General features: G+C 47.5%; 1 protein-coding gene across 1 annotated transcript; it reads right to left on the bottom strand.

Annotated features, from left to right (window-relative positions):
* Window positions 1–16621: 16621 nt before the first annotated feature.
* On the bottom strand, window positions 16622–22450 carry TMED8 (transmembrane p24 trafficking protein family member 8). Its single transcript, XM_054161994.1, has 6 exons — window positions 22258–22450; window positions 20814–20892; window positions 19667–19796; window positions 18623–18761; window positions 18087–18386; window positions 16622–17040 (listed from the first exon to the last, which is right to left on the bottom strand). The coding sequence occupies exons 1-6, from the start codon at window positions 22355–22357 to the stop codon at window positions 16823–16825; spliced, it is 966 nt and encodes a 321-aa protein (XP_054017969.1). The 5' UTR covers window positions 22358–22450; the 3' UTR covers window positions 16622–16822.
* Between the last annotated feature and the right edge of the window lie 443 nt (window positions 22451–22893).

The raw sequence follows: 22893 nt of genomic DNA, 5'->3' as shown, positions 1-22893 counted from the left end.
TCAGAAGTCCCACTTGTATGTCTTTGGTTTGGGGAATGTAACCATGAACAACTGTGAAGCATTGAGCCAATTCTGGACTCTCCCCCGGGGCTTCTTTCTACCATCTAAGTGCATCAGGGAACCAGTGCATGTAGTGTGCTACTAACCTAGTAGGTCTGCTTGCCCTTGCAGCTGCTTCAGAGCTATGGCATAGTCATCGGTGCTGTGGATATAAATAGTTAAGAGCTAGTCTCTGACAGCAGGCAGCTTAACCCCAACCCTCCTTGGGTCCTGCAGGTCTTGTGAGAGTCATCAGTCAGCAGTTCTGCCACCTCTTGCAGTGACAAGAGAATAACTTCCTGGCCAACTGACTTGTACCTCTTCCTAGCAGCAGATTTACGGGAGTTATAACAAAAGCCTGTCCACAGCAAGGTGGTTGTGCCATAGTCAGCAAGACACAACCAGCTCACTCCCATACCCTGAAAACTATGGCATTCTCTTCCCCTCCTCAAGACACTGCTCTAGGTGCTTTCCTAGTCCTCAGCTGCAGAGTATTGCCCAAGGAAATCCCACCTCAGATTCCCTCCGAACTGGAATCATACCTGACTATGAGGACCTTCCAAGCAGCAGGAGTAAATCCCATTCATAGAATGGTTTGGGTTGGAGGGGACCAGGGGACCTTAAAGATCATCTACTTCCAACCCCCTGCCCTGGGCAGGGACACCCTCCACTAGACCAGGTTGCTCAAGGCCTCATCCAACCTGGCCTTGAACACCCCCAGGGAGGGGACATCCATGACCTCCCTGAACAACCTGTTCCAGTGTTACCTGAGTGAAAACACCTCAAGAATTCCAGCCCAGAAACCTGTAGAGTGAGAAGGGAAACTTGGAAGCCTGTGACTGTTCCTGTCCAGGCTCAGCTCAGATCACACTGAGTATTTTGGCACTCAAGCCAGGTACCAAGCCAGAGACATGGGAGGAAATTGCTGCCAGTCTGAAGCTGTATATTGGCTACCATAAGAGGACAATACCACTGCCTTCAGGACTTCACAAACCCATGATCTTTTGGGCCAAAGTAGCATTCACTTACATACAGATACTTGGACAGCCACATTACTTGGGGTCATTTATTGCCGTGCATGTCTGTACTCAGGCTGGTGAAAAGCCCTTTCTGTTCCAGGCTCATTCTGAGTATTGTGCATTATCCTAGGTCCAGCTGGATCTTGACTGTGCTGTTGTAAAAGGACCCAGAACAGTTGGAGCCCCCAAAGACCAACACTGTGTGTAGGTTGTGCTCCTGTTTGTTCTTTTGGTCCACATCCATCTGGTAGGCAGGAGTCAAGCCAAGCAATGTGTGGCCAGCTCGGGGCACAGAGCAGAGGTCATGATGGATCACTGTGCTCCATGAAAGAGTATCTGAAGTAGAAAGGGGCTGTTAACACTGACAAGCCCATTCCTAGTCCAAGGGATAAAACAACAAGTGGAGCAGCCTAGGTATTCAAAAACACCACTGCAGCCCCATAGTCACCTTGAGCTATGGAAACAGGGAAGGAGAGTCACTCACCTAGGTGGAAGATGAAGGCATCCTGCAGGGCTCCCTTGGCATTGCAGCCTCCACTGATCAAAACCTTCTGGTCCGACACAGCTAGAGCTGCATGAAAACTGTGACCAAAGCAGAGGCAAAAGGTGATTACAATAAAACCTGCTGCAGTTACCTCAGTCTGCAATGGGCAGTGGTGGGCAGACTTCAGCAGGAGGCTGGGGGCTTAAGCTGCAGAATGAAAGCTAACTTCTGCTTCTCTTTTGCTCTGACTTGAATAACCTTGACAGAGCTGTTTGTTTGCCTCCACAGCTCAGGCCATAAGCAGGCCTGAAAAGCACTTTATTATCTCAGAAGGAGCTATTAAAACTCCTGTGCTTTGCTCTGTGGAGTGAGATAGCAGGCTAGCTGGGTTTTGATCTGATCTAGGTCATTGTTCTAGTGGACAACAGTGTCTCTTTAGGAACCACCTAGTCCTGATTTAGTTTCATCTTTTCTGTGTGCCTGTGGTATTCCAGGTACTGTGTAGACCAAACAGCAAGCAATGAAGTTCACTGGAACAGAGCAGAAAACTTTCCCTAGCCTGAAAGGCAGATTTTCATGGAGGCTAAGAGTTTGTACCCTGCCCCCACCCTACAGGCACTAACTAGGACAGCACAGGACTTTCTGGTCCCACAGCAGAGGGGCCATCCACTGTATTTTGACTAGTGGGGCAGAGATACACAACTGGGTCTGATCACAGGCACCGTTTAAGTCTGGCTTCAGAGAGAAAGGACAGAGCAAGAGGGCTTCTGAGTCTGCAGTAGGATCTTACCAGCGTGCAGAAGGCTGTCCTGCAAGGAGGGGCACTGGTGTGTACTCCATGAAACCTGACAGGAGAAATGCAGGTGAAATGTTCAAAAAGCTCAGCCTCATAACTAGATAGAAACTGACATACTCTGTCACATCAGCACCCTGTATTCTCTGTTAGCCAGCTTCTTCCAAGGAAGCAGACTCCCCCATATTTACCCCAGAAAGGTGTTGGTTGGTTGGGGTTTTTTTTCACCCCTTAGTTTTCCATCTCCATTGCCTAGTCAGGATGATTTTTGGAAATTAATCCTACCCTCACATCAAGCATGCCTCATTCCCCAGTCCCCGTCTTAGAAAGGAACTTCCCCATCCACCTGGCAGAGACTTTCTTACCCAGATCCAGGATATGCATGTCACTGAGGTAGAGAGAAGTCCTTCGACCCCCAAAAATCAGCAGCTTGTTCTTCAGCAGAGTAGCTGAATGCCTGGGCAATGAGGAAGCCAGTGAACACAGTACTCCAGGCTCATGAAGGGCTTGGAGCACATGACCTACAAGGAGCATTTGAGGGTGCTGGAATTGTTCAGTCTGGAGAAGAGAAGGCTGAAGGGAGACCTCATCACTCCCTAACACTACTGGAAGGGAGGTATGAGCAAGGAGGGGGCAGCCTCTTCTCCTTGATAACAAGCAACAGGAGTAGAGCAAATGGTTGCAGGCTGCACCAGGGGAGGTTTGGGCTGCATATTAGGAAATATTTCTTCACTGAAAGGGTTATAAAGCACTAGAATGGTCTGCCCAGGGCAGTGGTGGAGTCACCGTCCCTGGAGGTGTCTAAGCAGTGTGTGGACCTGGCACTTAGGGACGTGGTTTAGTATTGACCCTTCAGTGCTGGGTCAAGGGTTAGACTGCAAGAAACCTCAAAGATCATCCAACCAGCTATATTCTGTAATTCTGTATCTCCATCAGGTTCCCAAAACTGACATTTCAGCCTTGGGTTGCCATAGCTTCAGTCTGCAGCTGCCTCTGCCTTCAGCCACTGCTACCCAAAGAGAAAATCCCATCAGGATTCATGACAGGAAGTACTGGGAGTCACATTGCTCAAACCATAGCCCTGTCTTAAGGAGCAAATGTTGGGGAACTATCACCCAATATTTAGGAAATTTTACTGGGGTGGGAGGGAAGGTGAGCAGAGTTTTACTGCTCTGTTTTGGAGGGCTAGAATAAGAGCACTCTCACCCAAGCCTAGGGAGAGGTTTCTCCCCTTCTGAGATGGGCTGGTACCAAATTTCATGCTCTGGATTGAAGACATAGAGCATGTTGCTGCAGGGTCCAACTGGTGCCTTCCTGGGCAAAGTCCCTCCAAAAACAAAGAGCTCCTTGTGGTAGATGGTTGCACTGTGGTAGGTGAGCAATGGCACCCTCCCTTTAGCCTGGAAAAAGTTCAGCACACTTTTGTCATGAGAAGTGCATTGTTTGCTGCATGACCTGTAGGAAAGGGGCCCACATCATGCAGGGAGACCAACAAGCATTCATTTTCACTTTATTTGCTCCCTAGCCAGAGATTTGCCATACAGGCAGACAGTGCATCCTCTGCACCACCAGAATGCGCTGATGAGAGGAGGTGGTCAATCTCCTAACCTAGCTTCCTCAGGAAACAGACAAATGTCATCCAGGCTTATTCTGTAGAAGCAATCTTGTGACAGCTCAGAAAGCCCTCTGTACGGACACGACAGGCAACTGCAGAGCTTAGAGATCTGCCATGCTCCCAGCAGTCCATGATTTGAGAAGACCAGCTCTTTGCCAGTGCAACTCTCAACAGCACCATACCAAATGAGAGGCTATTTCCCTCTGTCACTTGCAGAGCCCTCCTACCCATGACCTTGGTCAGGCACAGCACTCTGCAACAACTATCTTTTCACCTTGCTTCACTCACTGTAAGCACAGCCCCTGGTTTCTAAGCTTGTAGCCCTTCAACATAGCATTCTTATACATGTCAATCCCACCTAAGCAGCTCCGAAAACCTGCAGCAACAGTGGCCCAAGACTACTAGAGTAAGGGTATGGGCACACAGATTGCCACATTCAGGCAGGACCTGCCATTGACCCTGTGCTTTTATCTGCTGCAGTACTTACAGCCACAAGGAGCCATTTCCAGGTAACTGTGTCCAGAATGTAGATGCTGCTGCAGTCTTTGTCCTCCCTTACTCCCCCAAAGACGTAGATACGCTTGGTGTCTGGGTCATAGGTGGCTGTGTGACCATACAAACACAATGGTGTGGTGTTTTGTAGCTGGAAATCCAGTGGAAGCCAGAAATCCCTGTCTGTTGGAGCAACACCAGACAGATGGTGTGAGAGTTCAAAGATGCTCTTGTTTTCTCTATATTTAAAGAATATGTCAAAATCTTCACTCAAGACCTTGCTTCCTTCATCTCCTCCTCTTTTTTGAGTCAGGCCTAAAGGGGACTCATACAGAAATGTTTCTGAAGAATGAAGGGAAACACTAACTAGGTGTGGAATACGAGGATGGAAGAGAGAATTGGTGAGTGGCAGAAAGCTGTGAGGCACTGGAATTTTATCTCGCCCTTCTCCACCAGTCATAGCACACAGACTGTAAACTGCACTGTTGCTTTTACCCCTTAAAACTCACACAACTCTTTCCAGATCTTACACTCTGGCTCCTACAGGGCCCTCACACACAACCCAACAGCCTCTCATGGCACCCTACACTGTCGGCTCAGCCTGGTGACCCTGGTCCCCTCCTTGTGCACAGAGACCTGAGTACTTCTTCCCATGTGCATGAGCTACCCTAGAGTCCTACTGACCTTATTGCCTCTGATAACCCTTAAATTCCCACCTATTTCCAGCTTCCAGAGCGCATCTTCACAGGATTGCTGATTGGCACCTTGTCCACCGATCAGAACAGCTGTCCCCAGGTCACTGAGGCACATAGCATGACACCACCGTGGGCTGGGAATGCCTGGGGAGGGGAGAGCACAGGGCTGTGAGCAGTCAGACAATGCACCCTCAGCTCCCTTCCCTGCTGGGGACAACAAGGCAGCTAAAGGCTCAGAGGGAAGAAGTGGGAAGGCAAAGGGCCTAGGATCCTTCCCTCTGGGTGGCAAGAGACATCTTCCCAAGGAAGGCTTTCTGCTGGCTTAGGAGAATAATTGCTGTACTACGAGAGACACTACTAGCAGAAGGAGTCTGCAAGGAGTCTGGCTGGATTTAGGATGCATACAGGCTGCCACTTCAGACATGGTTGGATACCCCCAATTAATTACCCATCCCCAGAAAGACTATCCTAGTTGTGGTATCCCCCTGTTATTTCTTGTAAGAGAGACCTACCCAGGAAGAGCTTGCCAGTACCTAAGATACTGCAATCAGAAGCTTGGAACTGCTTCTGGAGTTATTGCTTGTACTGCTCTGTCCCTGCTCCTTTCTTCTCCCAGGCCCCTGTGGTTGGCTGAGTAAGCCAAAAAATACTTTTCAATCAAAGTCTATTTCACACCTTACCCTTTGCCTCAATCAGCTATGCACCCAGAGGTGTGCCTGAGATTCAGAGGGGCTACAGAAACATACTGGAGAGCCTGGCAGTACTGGAAGAACATATACTGAGGGCAATTTAATGGGGAAGAACAGTATACACACACAACCTACTTGATATTTGTAATCACTGAGGAGATAAAGGATGAAAAGGATGAAGTGTGAGAGGCCTGTGACATTAAAGGGAATGGCATCAATGAGTGGCTGAAAAGACAAACCAGGGCCCAGGAACCAGATTCTCACCTTGCAACTCCTCCACTGCCAGATCTGCAGAGGAAACACAGAGATGGCCCCATAAAGAATGCAGCCAGCAGACATACCCTGGAAAGTGCTAAGCTCTAAGGTTTAAAAGCCCTTTAGCCTTCTTTTTTTGTTTTTTTAGCCTAGAACAAAGCTACCTCAAAGCAACAAACATGATGCAAGACCAAGAATCCTGAAGAAAGTCTTAACAGGAACGCAGAAGACAGGTAACAGCAGGGCACACTTTCTCTGCCATCATGCTGTCACCAGTGCATCTTACCCCTGTGATGGAAGCTCATTTCTCACATTGCCTACAGCAAAAGTGACTTTATGAAGAAGTTATATTTGCCTTTGTAATGAGCAAGTCAAGCCCCAAAAAGTCACTTTTACATGCAGACCACTGAGTTACTGTCAAATGTTAACACAAAGTTGGTCACACCCTGGAGCTGACTTGGAATGAACACTCCACAAGCTAAAGGTTCAAAGCCCTTGGCAGCTACCTCCTCACTACTGAAAAGTGAGCACAACTACACTAATTATGCATATAATTCCTTTTCATGTTCTCTATACTTTAATAATAACATCCATTGTCTTCTATGGACCAAGTGTGAGTAGGAGAACAGGCTGGAGAATTTACAGAACATCATATTAGGTAACTTTCTTATGCCTCAGCTTACTGTTTTGTAAAACAAGACTAACAATACTTGCCTTCATTTATAAAGCACTTTTACAAAGAGACAGGCATATTATGTTATGATACAGTGTGTTGACACTAAAAGTATCCTATGTTCTATTTCTGGCCTTTTGCTAACAGGCACAAAAAAAATCATCAAGTAGTTTATCCAGGACTAAAGAACAGTTCTCAGTATTTTTCAAGCTTAAATAGACAAGCCCATCTTGCCTTTGAGGTATACAGAGAAATGGTCTAGAAGCTTCTTGCCCAGCAGCATTCAGACAAGATCTGTAAAACAAATTTGGGAGCTGCCAGAGTTACCTTCTTCACTGAGATCTTTCTCAGATGCTGTGGGTTCAAATAAATTTTTTCTGGGCTTCTTGAGGTGGACAGGACTCCTCCGGCAGGCCTCAGTGGGCTCCACCTTGTCAGATGGTGGCTTAAGGGCACAGGTGTTTGCCAGGGTCCTCAGTGGTGGATGGATGTCCTTCCTCGCAGGCCTGAATGCTCTAGCAGTCACCTCTGAGCTCTGACCCTTAACCTGTGACAAGAGCCTCAGTCAAAGCAGCCCTGAAGAAAAAGACCTGAGGTCACTGTTACTACTGGGTCAGACATCAGTTTCATGTGGCGACTATTTTCAGGCTCATCTTCCTTCCCTTTTGGTCATAAGGACTAGCATGCCAACAGTAATCAGCTGCCAAATACACCCTGAGCAATGCTACTACATGTTACTACATGCCCAACAGCCTGCTTTCAGACTGCTGGCTGCAATGGGCACAGCTAGCACAAAGCAATTAGAAAGGCAGAAAGACCATCTGTGCTAGGAGCAGCCTAATCAAACATACCACCAAGGGCTGTTAAATTTATTCCTTCCAAAGGCTTTTCAATTAAGAGTACCACTTTCACAAGTGAATCCTCAGCTCCAAAAGTTGCCTTGCCAGGCTGCCTCAAAGACAGCAGCAGCAAATGTTTCTGCTAGATATCAACTCAACAGCTATAAGTGAGGGAGAAGATACTTAAGAGATGGAAAAACAAGAGGAAATCTCCAAAGTACAGACATACTGTAGTAGGTTCCTCCATGTCCTGGCCATGGGGCATATCACCTGCTGGGAGCACTGGTGACTGGGTGGTTTCTGGCACAAGGAAAGTGCGGGCTGGGGTACTGCTGGAGAGACCTCGGAGCAGCTGCAACAGCGACAATGAGAATAAAAGGACATGCCGGGTGTGCTGGGCTCCACCCCCAAGGGGTGAGCCAAAAGATGTCTTGCAAGTGATAAATTCCCTGCAAGGGAATAGCCCAGCTTTCATCTTCACCAACAGAATAAACAAAGAAAAGCAAAGCCAGGCACTAGGGATGCTAAATCCAAGAGTTTCACTGCAAGGTGAAACAACTGTGTAAGTACCACAGACCCAGTGAACTGCTTTCTGCTACTCATCTCCTGCAACACACAAGGCATTTTTCAAAGCTATGTTTAGGCAATGGGCCTGGAGCATCACAAGAGGGTTTAGGCTCAGCAGATGTGCATGAGGCAGTTCTGCCTTGGGTAGCAAAGAGAAGGAGAAGATGGGAGAAGAAGTTCTGTAGCTCAGCAGTGGCAATGTTTTGGGACCCAAAACAAGAAGAGGGGAGGACTTCAGTTCTTTTACCTGCCCATTGACAGTCAGGATAAGCTTCACATAGTTGCCTTCATCCATCTCTTTCAATGAGGCCATGAAAATATCTCTCCTCCAGTCACCTTCCCACACCAGAGACCTGCACAGGGGACCAGGGGTTTTCAGCCAACAAGAGACACTGACCATGGAAAAACTCCTGCTCCCACACTAGCTGGTAATGACCCCAAACCAAAAAAAACCAACCCACAAACACATCCATCCCTGAAAGCAGCCACAAGGAAGCTGCCAAAAGCATTACTAAAAAGAAACACCATGGTGGAGGTCTGGCACGCCTGGCAGCACCGCACAGCAGACAGCTATACCAATACACCCTGAGACCACCAGTTCCTGTCGGACCTGCAGGCAGGCTCCAGCGTTCCAACCTGCTGCGGTGCAATGCCTGGGGTCACCAGCACGTCCACCACAACGCTTGTGTCCGCAGAGTAACAGCTCCAGTCTCCCAGCGCAAACACCACCAGCTGCTTTGGCAATGGCAGGGGCAGCCAAGCCTGGAAAACCATCTTGCTGAACTGGCTGCGAGGGAAGTGGGGAAAAAAACAAAACACAACAGAGAAAACAGAGATAACCACCAAGCAGTAACGTGGAAGGTCCAAAAAAAAAAAACATACGGAAAGGTTTGAAAATACATTTATGCCACGGAAGGGCAAAAGGAAAAGGGTTGTGTGATTTACAGCTGACACTGCGCAGCGATGCAGCGAGAAGCAAGCGGCAGCCTAACAAGGGAGGGCTGCCATGAGCTGCGGTACCTCCACACACATGAGAGGCAAGGCGTGGCATGCCTCGGCCCCCCGGGGAGCCCACCCCGGAACACAGACGGGCCGGATCCGATCTCACAGATCCCTTGCAGCCCCCGAGCAAGCGCTGCTGCGACGAGACTACCCCTGGCTGGGCCATTCCGCACCTGCCGAGCCGCCGCGGCGGCTCCAGCAGCCCCCACAGCACATAGAAGGTGAGGCCGCTCTCCAGAGCGCTGCCCCATGGCCTCGGCTGGGCCCGACGGCAGACGGGCAACATGGCAGCAAACGAGTGCACCGCCTGCGAGCCGCCGCCATAAAAGCCCCGCGGCGCCGGCCACCGCCCCCCGGCCACCGCCCGCCGGCCACCGCCCCTCGGCTTCTCTGAGCCAGCAGCCGCAGGGGCGCGCCCCGTCCGCACCGCCTTAGTCGGCTTTAGAAGAGCCCGGAGCCGCCGCGCTCGCCCCCGGGGTTTAGCCCCGGGAGCAGGCAGAAAGTGAGGAGAGCACGGGCAGCAGCTCCGGCCCACTCATGCCGGGGCAAGCTAGAACCCAAACCACACCTTCCTTTGCGGGGAAAGAGGGAGCTTGTCTGCCGATTCCTCAGTGCTGGCATCGGTACACATTTCCCGTAGCTCTCATAAAATCCAGCAGGTGTGAAACTTTTTCCCCTTACTCTGCAGTCAGGGCTAGCAGCAAAAGAAGGCAGGAAATCTGTGTAATATGTTCCCACAGGATTCTGCTGTGTCTCCAATACCACCCGTGTTACAAGGAATCATTCTGCTAAATTCAGAACTGATGTTGACAATCTAACACCTCTAAAAGCAACGACGGGGCTTCAGCAGCAAAATTATATTCTCTCCGTGTAGCTGAAGCAGGGGAGAATCACTTCCCAGCCAGGGCAAACAAAGCCTACTGCAAGACATTTGCTGAGCAGCTCATGATCAGAGCATTTCTGCTGCAGCTCAGCCACAACAATCGCAGAAAGGGTGGGAAAGAGCTACTGTTAAGTAAATTTCCCATTGCTTCTCTGCATCTCCATTGAGTTATTTAGTTTTCCTCCTGACCCTGTATCTGAGCCAACCACAAGGGCAGGAATTCATAGTGAGTGCACAGTAATTAAATTGCTGTAGAGCAGTTTCTTTTCAGTGGGCTTAAAAAGCTGAAATGCCTTTCACTTGACAGTCATCTATCCTTTCAATCACCTTGCTTCATTACTCCTGCCCATCAATTATTTTATAAAAGTGCTCCACAGAACAGCAGATTAGAAACAGACACCACTGAACTTCTGCAGCAGTGGCCCTACAGTTTCACAAGCGAGGAAGGATGGCTCAGGCTGCAGTATCATTCCTCTTTCTGAGCAGCAGGTGCTTTCTCCAGGCCACATAAATACAGTCTTCATAGTAAGATAAAGTTGATGGGTAGGCAGCTCTCAGGAGCTATGAAGGGTAATTTAATGAGTACCTGGTCACTTGAAGACATGCTTTTAATCCTTCAAATTGAAAGATGATGTAATGGAATAGCTATAGGGCATCTCTGCAAAGGAACGTGAAAAGTATTAATATGAAGCACATGTCCCTGATATGAGCTTGGCTACTTGCTTGCTCCTCTCAACTTCTTCAGCTATTCAGTACAATTTCAAGCACTGCAGAAAATGTAAAGAATGAAAAAGAAATATCCCAGCAAGTCAGTTTAACAGACAAAGCCTCCTGGCTGGAACCATCATCTACAGCTGACATCAGAGTATTTCCCAATCCATCTGCAACCAGAATGCACAGTGTGTTACATGTTTGCCTCTTCTTTGCTCACAGACCTAATTATAATTGTCTTCTTGGGGAGTGTGTAGTTCAGTTTTTCATATCAAGGCACTCACTTTAAGCAGAAAACAAAGGTTCTGGTTGCATAGTGAAAAGTTTATTTAAAGAGAGTAAGTTCCAATATACTGTTATAAATCAGCCATAACACAAATACAAGTAACACAAACCAAGCACAGAAGCAATGCAATCTTGCTATAGTCATCTTATGTGCCCTTCAGCAAGTGGTTCAGTGCCACATTTTGTTGAAATACCCTCTCCTCCATTTAGAACTTGTATCTTCAGAGGACATGAACAGCAAACAGTTGGCACTGAGAACTCAATTTTGAAACCGCAGGACATCAAAGATATTCACATCACGTAGTTAAGGACTGACAGACAACCCTCACAGTTCACAAGGATATAGGTCTGTAAAAGGTATGACCAGCTACAAGGTGCTCCCCATTAAAAGACTATGGTAGCAGCCTGGAGCAGTGAGTTGAGAAAAGACTGTTTCCCTCTGAGCATCCTGGAGGTTGCAGGGAGACCATCTCCAATTATTTCTAATTTTCAAATGCAGTTCCTAACCTTCAAGTTCATTACTCAGCAAAGCCTCCATGGCTCTGAGCTTAATGGCTAGCATCCAGCTTTTTGCCCATGGGACCCGACTCACCAGTCCAGATGGGCTTATACCAGGTAACTCTCACTGAGAGATTACAAAATTCTTCCCCTCTCCCTACCTGATAAAGGGTACATTTCTTGGGACAGAGCTTCTGAGAAAGCAACAATGTAAAAGCAGAGTGGAACACAGAAAAGCCAAGGGGAGTTAGACCCACCATCCACTCAACCTTGTATGTCTTCAGCACCAGTGATTAAGTTGCCAGAAATTCTTTGGAGGCAAACATGGAATAACCCCAGAGAAAATTCCCCTCCTAGCAAGATGTATTTGAACTCTGCAGTTTTATGTACCTTCTAAAACTTTTAGTTGGTATTTACTGCTTCAGATAACTTATTTGGATTAATGATGCAGCACTTTGACACCTGCTAAACTGGCTTCTTTCACAGTCTTAATTAACCAATGTGTTGAACATGATCAGTTCCCAGTTTTTCATTGAGATGTTCTGCTGCATCTACATGACACTATCAGATCCAGCACTTCCCTAATTATGAGAAAAGGAGAAACAGTCTTTTCTTTCATTCCTGTAGATAGAAAAAAACCCTTTTGTTGCTTTGGTCTCTTATCCAACCTCAATATATACAAGCACACACCACTCACAACACTGGATTCAGACACTTTTTCTGGAGAAAATGATGAATGGACACAAGGGATGCTTTTCTATGTCTGTCTAGTGTTCCTCTGGTCCTCAGGTTTATCACCAGTATCTCAAAAGGATTAGTCCTCAATGGTGTTCCTCAATATCTGACAGCAATGTGTGATTTTCACAAGGCATGGATCTTATGGCACCAGGAAACTCAAACTAATTTTACAGCAACAAGACAGTCTCTGATTAACAGCTTAAATTTGCAGAAACAGCCCATAGGGGCTCTCCTTGTCTGACTCATGGGCAGAGAAACAAGAAGACTCTTGGATTAATGACATCTATGGCTTTTATTTTGCACTCCTTGTTCCTATGGCACCTTGTAATAAATCCTCTGTACAGTGGCTTTAGTAGGGGTAGTGAGACAAAAAAGAAGTGTGTAAGTAGCAGGGATAGGAGTGAACTCATTTAAGGATCTCTACTCTGATTCTCCACAAGGATGAACAAGTCTTTCAGCAAATAGACATATGATCCCTACCCCACCTCACAAGGTCCAGCACCACAATAACTGACCCACTGGCAACCATGGATGAAGATTACATGTGTGCACAGCTACAGTAGACAAGCATGCAGGGTAAAGCCAAAATGAAAGGTGTGTGGCTGTCTTTTAGACTCAGTTGTGTGGTAACTCAACTCTTTTCCTAGCACCCAGCCAACAACTAAACTCACTCTTTCTCTTATGCATTTTCACGTTACCTGCTCATTTAAACAGCTCACTACTAACAATCATCTGCCACTATTAAATGGGTCCCGATCATTAATTTGCAATCAGCCAATGTCTGACACCGGTAACCTTTCACAAGAAGCCATAATGCAGGCTTCCAAAGAGTTTGAGAGTAAACTGGATCAGTCCAAGTAGTCCCTAACTGAAGCAATTTTAACTCTCTGTCCTCAGTAAAATACATTTTAAACTCCTGCTACTACATTACACCTGGAGAGAAAAAGAGAAAACAATGGAGAGCTTATGACCTTCTTTGAGACAGAAGAAATGCCCAAAACATTGCTGCTTATTACTGTAAGCAATTACACAAGCTAAGTTTCATACACATCCTGCACTACAGTATTGTCTTGTATCTCTGACTGAACATGTTTTATTCCTAGATCTGAAGTATATTAAGAAGAAAATGGAAAACAATGTTGTGCTTTTACAAAAGCAAACCCAAAATGCAAAAGAAGCCTCTTTCTTGATTTAGCTTCTTGAATTCTTAAGACAGTTTACAGGAGAAAACACACACTTACCCAAAATCTTCCTTCTACAGCAACAAAGAAAGAATTTTCCTTTCTCAAGGATTAATTTCCCTCTCTGGAGTGCAACTGCCTTCTAAATTCATCTTGCTTTCTAAACTCAAGGCTTAGTTCCAGAGGTCTGCAATTACAATAATAAAAAGTTCCATCACTGCCTCAGCCAGATAGGAGGACTGAATGCAAATCTGGGAGATACACCAAACTGAAAAAAGGATGCATGAGAAATAAATTACTTTTCTGAACCAACTACAGGCTCCACTTTAAATGGGAATGGCTGCTGTTAATCACTAGTCATGTAGCCAAGCTTTATCAGAAAATTACTGAAGACTACATATCCATCCAAAGGGAAGCTGTCACTTGGATTAATGAATGTTGAGTAGCCCAGAAGCAACATACTTGTGTAATGTGGAAATTAAAGGAAAACAGAGGGGGAAAATTAAAGAGGAATAATCCTGTACAACTGTGAAGCTACTGTGTTTCCTACAGATTAAATACTCTGTGTTTATAAGAGATAACAGACACTTCTGGAAAAGTTAAGCAGTGACGTAACATACATTGAACGCTTTCAGTTCCACTGCAGCAGGCCCATCTGTGGGCACACAGCATTTGCAGACCAGGTGGATGCTGACTGGGATGACACCATATTTGGTGCTGTTGTTGGGCCTAAGTCAGTAAGATGAAGAGACAGGCATGGTGCCAAATAAGTGACCTGAGCCTTACTAAAGGTTGATCCACACTTCAGAAAGGTAGAAGTGAGCAACACGATACCACCTATAGTGCAACTTAACTAAAACCACTAATGGCTTGAAAACTGGCACATGCTATTTGTGTGTCAGTGAATGATCAAAGCTGGTTGTGAGGCAAGGCTTACTAATTTCTTACAACATGACAAAACTCATCTTGAACCTTAATATAAGCAATACACAGACAGAAGAGGGAAGTAGCCATGACTTAGCATCAGGGAGGCCAATCTGTAAGGGAAATAGTTTTTAGTGGAGATAACCTACTAGCTTGCAATAAACCATGCAACTGAGGATCAGTAACTCTAGAGTGTCTGTTGTTATGTACAGGTCAGGCTTTCCTTCATCTTAAGCAAGTCCTAATGACAAAGTAGAGTGAGTGACAAGACAGTGCATCACACACTAACCAGCAAGTGCATACAGAGTTCTGTGGGTCTCAAGGCAATGGACCAAAGTCATTCAGTGGGACAGTGCTGACATTGTGGTGAGACTGAAAAGTCCTTTTTATTTTCTTCTACCCAGTGTGTAGGAACTTGACAGAAAAAGGATGAAAAAGGAGAGTGCCTTACCCAAGTTGATCAGGCCTGATTCAAGTGCTTGTATGAAGGCCACAGGATGGTCCTTCATCTCCCCCAAGAGAAGCTAAAGGAAGGAACAATCCTCCCCAAGCTGCTAAATGAAAGAGCATCTTACTCTGACAGGTAGCAAGCCCTGCTGTTCTGTCTCCCTGCAAGGCTGTCCTGTGGTTGCCCCTGCTTAAATAAGGCAGCTTTGCAGTTCCCCCTGCCCACATGTGCAACTCTCACTCTCTTTTACAAAAGGCATTTGTTTTTCTCCCAGTCTCAGGGCCCAAAGCAGCAACAACTCTTGCTTTTTACCCTGACCAGCTCTGCACCCTGCCTGCTCGCACTGTGCTCCAACCAGTGGGTTTTGCATTTCTACTCCTCCTGCTCCCCTGTCTTGGCCTGCTCTTCAGTGGACTGACAGCTCTCTCTCACACAGTCCTGACCTACTAAGCTCTCTGGGGCAGCAAGTAAGTAAGCAGAAGAGCTTGAATATGGGGCAGAGTGCAGAGCATTACACTATAGCCTTAAATATGAAATACATAGCCCTCCTACAAGAGTGAAATCTTTGGCTTTAACTACTCCAAAATCATTTTGTCCATCATTTCCTCTCAATAGAGGGAATGGATCAAGCAGAGGTGCTTTACCTAGAGGATTTAAAAACAAAACTCAGAACTCTGCTGGAATCCCCATGCAAACAGCCATATTCTTTCTCTGCAAAGAGGTATCAAAATATAAATACAGCAGTATTCCTAGAAAAGGGAATGATTTCAAGTTAAAAGTATTAAAATAAACAACAGTTATAGACAAAATGCAATTTAAAATTCATCTCTGAAGGATTAACTTAATCCCTGCTCAATTCTGCTAGTACTTCAGCAGATGATGATCACTAATACCACTGCTAGCCACCAGCACATGCCATGGAACTCCATCCTTTTTCATGTGGTCAGGGTTAGCAATGGCCTTGGTGATTCTGGTTCACAGAAAGGGTTGGTTAAATCCCACACCTTTCGAGTTTATGAGCACAGGTGTTCTTTCCTGACAATACCTTTGCAACAGCAATGGCAGCTGATAAGCTACACTTTCTCTTGGGAGCCTTTTCTTTGCCACACATGGTATTAACCCATCTGGCAGCAATACCAGTGAACCACCAGGCTACTAAGAAACATTTCCTGTACGTTTAATAGTTGTACACCAACCTTTCTGCATTTATTCAGCACAGCAGTACGCAATTTCTTCTGCTTCACATCTGGATTGTAGGAAAAACTTCTGGTGGTCACACAAGTTTTAATCATCACACATATTCCTACAATCAACAGGTATAACACCCAATTCTTAATCTGTAGGAAAACCTTATGGGCTCCTAGAAGTGCACCCTCCCCCCATCCCGTTCAACTACACACTGTGACTGCCATTTGGGGCCTGCCTGTTCTGGCCTGGCCTTGCCACTGGCCAGATGCACCACCACCCACAGAAGCGAAGGAAGCACTGGCTGCTGGTGGACTTGTACTGGTGGCAGGTGATGAGGCTATCGGTGGCTAAGTGCTGTGCTTTTGTCTCACTGCAGCCGACAGCTGCCCTCTAGTGATGTAGATGCAACAGGAGAGTCAGAAAAGGTATTCACAAAATAGTAACAGATCAAGAATATTTTCATTTTGTTTTGTACCAGCACAACAGATCAAAATCAAGACCACCTGAACCTGGCCTCTGGGCATTTTTCAGCTATGACATGAAGGTCCAGCCAATGCCCACACAGAGCAGATCTCCCAGAGTTTTACAGAAAGAGCAGCTACCATGTGGTAATAGCTACCTTTCTCCACTGGGACAGCGGACAAGGAGGGTGTGGGGAGAAACCAGTTAGCATCTGAAGAGAAGCCGGCAGAATTGTGCCTTAGTTCTGTCACACAACAGTGCCCATCAGGCAGTATCAGGGCTGGGTGGCAGCCTGCTGCACTCACCATTACCTGCCTGCTGTCCCTGCCCCTTCCTGTTTCTTCAGCTAGTGTAATAGACATGAAAGAACAGAGTCTTATTGCGGAGGAGGGAGTAGGAGTTATCAAACTTCAGCAGGTAGATGCCTTCGCCTGGGTACTCGTGGCTGCCTGCCTGCACCTCCCGGTGGCTGTTCCTTCGGTACACAGGCAGGATCTCCCCATAGCGGTTCCGCAGGTAGCTCTTAGAGCCTCTCTCTACATCACCAACAGGGGCGAGTCCTGAATGCAAAAGAGGAGACAAGTAAGTAGGCCAGAGACAGTTAAGCTATTAGGCAGTCCAGCAAAACATTATCAAGACCAGAATGTGTCAGAGGCAGGCAGGTATACAGAAAGCTAATTATGATAGCATTACGCACAGCATCTGCTCTGACCTCCCAACAAATAACACCCAAAAAGTCCAGCTTTCCTTACCATGACAAAGAATTTGGTAAGGAACAGTTCTCTTGGGAATACTGATGGGACAGTATCCACTTGCCTGCCAGCCTGGTCTTCTCTCCCTGCACTTATGTTTTAGATACCTCACTGCTTTTCTTTTACATGTACCACAAGCGATCCAGTGATACAGAAGGAAAAGAAAGGTGGGAAAACTCTTAGCTACAACATCACTTTGTTTGTGCCATCAATTAGTCTCCAAGAGGATTCTTCATACAGGATAACCTGCAAAATTAATTTGACACTAGCCTCCCATCTACCCTGGTCACACACACACTGAAGCAACAGAACAGATGATGTCACTGTGTGTTTCAGAAGCACAAAGACAGGCATCACTCCTCTCCAATGCAGTCAGTGAGAGCTACTAATGAAATAGGAGAAAAAACAAATGAGCCAACCCACCCACCCACCCACAACCAATCAAACAAAAAACAACCAATAAAACCAAAACAAAACACACACAAACCCCTCAACTCTTTTGCTCCTATTCACCACCAGAAATTTCTCTGTCTGAGAGCCTAAGAAAAACAGTCAAGTTAAAATTTCAGATTCTAATCCGTTTCTCAAGTAGAAGTTGAACAAGTGAATTCTGGGTTTATTTTTCAATGTGTTAAATTTTAAGAACACTCTTGGAGAAGGACAGTCACTGAAATGTGCTGCAGCAGGAAGGGCTAAATGCTTTCTCATCATAGCCTAACCAAGAACCCAAAAGGCTGCAGAGATAACACGTGGTCTGAGTAAACAAAGTAGACAAAAATTACAGCGTCCGACAGACACTCTCAGCAGCATGGTAACAAGCACCACCCATCAACCTTTGTAAGTTCTGCACTAACCTTCAATTTCATCCTCTTCCTCTTCATCCTCCTCATCACTGGATTCGCTGACCTGCACAGTAATGGCCGTGCTCGTAACTGTGGTCCAGTCAAAATAGACTCCAAATCCGATGTCGTAATCATCTGTAGCAAACTCCCAGCAAATGCATTTTCCATCAGGATGCGTTGGCACACGGACCGTCACCACCTCGCCTCGCTTCACCACCATCTGCCCGTTCTTCTCCTTTCCCATCTTGGCCTTGAATTCCTTCATCTTCTCAGTGGTCCACATGGTGGGTGGAGCCAGAGGGGGAGGCTGAGCTGAACCAAGGCAAAAGATCAATGGGCCCACCTGGCTTTTCACTACTGACAAACTGCTACCTGAAATCAGCGAAGATTTCGCATTCTGAAGCCTGCTCTCAGAAGCGTTGGTTGTGGAGTTTTCCCACACGCAAGCCAGGAACCCAAATCCCCAGCAGGAATTAACAGTGTCTCCAGGATAGCCTCTGTTCTTTTCTAGGCAGAGCAGGCACCTAAGGAGGGGCCTCAGTACTCACCTTTTCTCTGCTCCCCAAGGAGGTCTGCAGTCTCCAGCTCAGCTGAAAGGATATCCACAGCACCAGTGTGATCTGATTGAATCATAACTATATCCCCTGCTCCTTGAGGAACATGGTAGTTGGTTATCCTAACAGCTTTCTGCACAAAGAACATAAAAACCATCATCATAAAGACCATGGTGGTAAGAATGTCCCCAGATGTGTTTAAAACAATTTGTTAATAACTCAGGCATCTTTATGAAGCCAAGAATCTGCACAAGTTTCTACCAGTTAAAATGAAATGGCTGGCTCAGAGACAACTCTCTGCATTATTTCCCCCAATGCACTGAAGTTATGAACTTTGAAGTCAAATGTAATTTTACATACCCCTTGGCCTCACCAGGAGTCCCTGGGCAGGCACATCTTTGCCTCTGCCTGAGTTAATTGTCATCTCTCAACAAAGCAACAGCCATAAAGACTTAACAAAGAATTCCCAAGACACGAGTCTCTCTTTATGGAGACCCTTTCAGCTCCATATGTACCTAAACTACAGTCACAATCACACTGTCATTTGCTGCATTTTAGTTACAAGTCCACTGGTTCACTACAGCCAGTCCTTTCTCCTCATAGGGAAAGGCACAGCTCATGAGCTAGGTGCCACTTGCACAAGTTCTCCTGATTCATCTGTAGTGCAAACTAGCTGCTCAACAAAAGAAACAAGACAGAAGTCACTTTCAATTCCTCTTTCCATAAAGCTGCAAGAAGGTAATTCCCAAGAGCCCCAGACAAGAGGCAGAAGGTGAAAATAAACTTGATGACTTAGTGAGACAAAAACTGCAAGGAAGTGAGGACTATCCAAAGTCACAATAAGGATTTTGCAAATCAGTTAACGTTTACCTCCAGCCAATGCACAGAATAAAGTACAACTGAATCTATGGTAATTCTGCTTTTGCCTTAACACAACCCTTAAAGCCTCAATTCCACAGTCATAAGCACAACAGTAGAGTGGGAGAACTACTGCCGTACCACTGTCCTTGCTTTCAGACTGAAGATACACCCACCTACCTCTTTGAGAGACTGGATTTGGTCAGGCAGCTTCTCTTTTGCTTCAGACACTTCCTGGTCCTTCAAAGTGCCAGCTTCTTGCTTCAAATCCTCTGTCATGCCAGCATTCAGGAGCGACCCAATCTGTGACCTGTCAGAGGTAAAGTGCACTAAATTCAGCACTTACATCCAGGGCACAGCCAGAGGAATCACTCTGTTCTGAAACTCAAATTCAAATGCAATGAAGGGGAAAAGCTTCTGTGGTTAGCACCTGCCAACTGCACAAAGAACCCTCTGCACACCAGTCCTGTCCTCATCTCCATGTGCTTATCTTCCATGTGAACCCAAGGGAGCAATTTCAGTTGCAGATACTTGGTGCTTACCCTCCTTCAGACAGCACCATGCCTGCTCACCAGCATTGTACTAAGTGCAGAAATTAGCAGCAACTTTTCTGCTCAAGAAAGAACAACTTCTTCTATGCCAGTTACTGCAAGATATTCCACAAGAGGTCAGCTGGATCAGTAAAACAATTCAAAACAGTTCTGACAGCCACCCTGAAAATGCCCCCTATTTAAGTGCCCTGTTATGCCTTTCCTATTAGCAATCCCAAGAGATCCTGGGCGCACCCAGGTGTCTCAGCTGTATTCAAATGTGCTGCACAGAGAAGCAGACCATAAAACATACAACAGCAACACGATAATAGCAGCATTAACAAATGAGTGACACAGAAAACAGAGTGAAGGAAAAAAAAACCAAAACACTGTCAAGAAGACAGTACAAGGTGTTTTCTTAGTCAGCTTCCACCAGAATTACAGACAGTGGGAATGCCCAACTATTAAAATATTCTTTGGACAGGATAGAGAAAATCTCCTTCTGAGAGTTTATTAGCTCTTACAGTGGACGACAAAACCTTCCAAAGGGAATGACTCTGATTTGAATAGCTGAGCCATGAACTACACTTCCTCACTTCATAACCTTTGAAACAACCTTAAGCCTGTACGAACAGCCCTTGCTATAGGGATTCCGGCGTACTCTGTCGCAAAGCGGCCAGCTCCGTCTCCAGTCCCTCTCTTCACCTGCACACGATCAACTACCGTACAGAGGAGGTCACAGGGCTGCGACAGGCTGTCATGCATGTGGGTCACAACACAGAAAAAGATTTTCCCACCTGTTCTGATTAGTGCTAGACTCCAAAGAATCAGCCAGCTGATCTCCAGGCTCTGTCTTTAGGGCTGAGCTGTCATTTTCTGAAAACAAGTAGAATATACAGACAAAAAGTGTAACAAATTTGGGGGGTTAGAACACATAAAGGAAAAACTACAGCCACCACTCATTGACAAGGTCACGTGGTGATGAAACAAAGAGCTGAACCAACTAGTTTTTCATGTTATGATCTGTATCTAGAACCATAGAATCAACCAGGTTGGAAGAGACCTCCAAGATCATCCAGTCCAACCTACCGCCTTCTAGCACCTTGCAGAACAAAGATTTATAATTGTCTTAACCGTAGGACTGGGAGAACAAAACATTTTCATGCAGAACTACTCTCAGAAGCAGTTATTTCAGGCAGCACCATCCCTAACTTTAGAAGGGTAAAACAAGGCCAAATTGCATCATTTAAAACTGGGCTTACAAAGCCCTGGAAAAAGCAATCATGCAGTTCCCACAGGGCTCTGACGAGATGGAAATTCCTAGCTCACTGCTAAAAGGACTGTCTACAAAGATGGCTCCTGGTCTCCCCCGAGTCTCCTGAACTCCGGGAAAGCTCTGTCCCCATACAGCTGCGGTACACGCTCCACAGCCCCGCTGTCTGATCGCATTAAGGCAGTGAACTGGGTAACGGCAAGTTCCTGTGTTTGCAGCTCCGTTATGACACATCGTTATCAGCTCTCTGATGGCTGTTTCGCGGAGCCCGTTTCGAGCTGGGAGCCTTCTCCAGCAATACAGCTCCGGGACGCCGGCTCACGACAGAGACCCCAGGTGAGGTAGCCCAGCGCCCGGATAGATGGAGGCCTCTTTCACGGAGGGAAACACCCTGTCTTTAATAAACCTACATTAAACTTGGCCTGCCGGAAAATAAACGCCGGGAACTGTAGCTGCAGTTTCGGGGGTAGGGGCGGCAGCGGAACCCTGAGCCCCCGGGGCACAGCGCGGGTACCAGCTGCAGATGGGTATGCCTGGACATCACGGCCGGCCCCTCGCCGCGCCAGCAGCCAGCCCACCCTGTACAGCACTTGTTATCCAAGGCACAACTCCAGATGCTGCTCTTAGCGGTACAGTATTTTTACCGAAGCAAACTGTCACTGTTGAAATAAAGCTTCTCCCGGAGAGACGAGGAAACCCACCACGGAAAAGGAAACTCAGGGTACTCTCCCTGGCCTCAAAACGAGCGCTAAAATAGGCGCCCCGGGGCCTGCCGCCTCATCGCGGCGGTCTCCCTCCACTGCCCCGCAGCCGGCGGACAGCCCGATCGGCTGCTGGGGGTACTTCTCAGGGACCTGGGCCGGGTTGCAGGCGCTCGCTGCCGCCGGGAGGGAAGAGCGCAGGCAAGGTGCCGCTCCTGCTGCCCGCCGCGACCAGACCGGCTGCCCCCTCCCCTGCCGAACCCGTACCTGAGAGGTGCCGGGGTCCGGGGACGCCGCAGCCGCCCGGCGTCCCAGTGGCCGGGGGCTCAAAGCGGGAGCCGGCGGCAGCAGCCAGCACGTCCGACATGGGCAGGGCTGAGCGGGCGACGCGCGCGGACCCAAAGGCGGCAGCCCGCCGCAGCGGAAAGAGACGAGTGAGGCCGAAGTGCTGCGGTCGCCGTCAGCGGAAAGAGCCGAGTAGAGCCGAAACGCGGCCGCCGATGCCAGCGGAAAAACCCGAGTGCGAACGCGGGTGGAGCAAGAAGAACGGAGTGGGTGCGTGTGGATCGGACGGGAGGGAGAGGGCGGTACCTAGGTGCTCTCCCCTCAGCCTCCCCCCTCGACAACACAGCCAATCACAAAGTTCCGCAGAGCCAGGGGGCGCGGAACGCAGGCGTCCTTGCCGGCTTTTAGCAGGGTGGGGGTGGTGGAAGTGGCGGTTGCCATGGGAAGCCCGGAAGGACGCGTTGCCTTGGTGGCCTGGGAGTGCTGCCGATGGAGCCGAGCTCGGGGCCCTCGGGGCCGGGAGCAGCTGAGGGTCCGGAACCCGAGGAGGGTTCGGAGCCTGGGCACGCGGGATGGCCGCGGTCCGCCTGCTCCGTCCTGTCTTGGAGCGCTGAGAAG

Source organism: Dryobates pubescens, chromosome 5, assembly GCF_014839835.1.
Source record: "Dryobates pubescens isolate bDryPub1 chromosome 5, bDryPub1.pri, whole genome shotgun sequence".
Lineage (NCBI taxonomy): Eukaryota > Metazoa > Chordata > Aves > Piciformes > Picidae > Dryobates > Dryobates pubescens.
Note: the sequence above shows the minus strand (reverse complement) of the source record. Positions and strands in the feature narration are given on the sequence as shown.

Coding starts and splice junctions, on each gene's coding strand:
- TMED8 (XM_054161994.1), bottom strand. CDS start 22,357: ATGTCGGACGTGCTGGCTGCTGCCGCCGGCTCCCGCTTTGAGCCCCCG. Junction 19,797..20,813: donor TCTAGCACTAATCAGAACAG/GTGGGAAAATCT, acceptor TACCTCTGACAG/GTCACAGATTGGGTCGCTCC. Junction 17,041..18,086: donor GGAAGAGGATGAAATTGAAG/GTTAGTGCAGAA, acceptor TTTTGCATTCAG/GACTCGCCCCTGTTGGTGAT.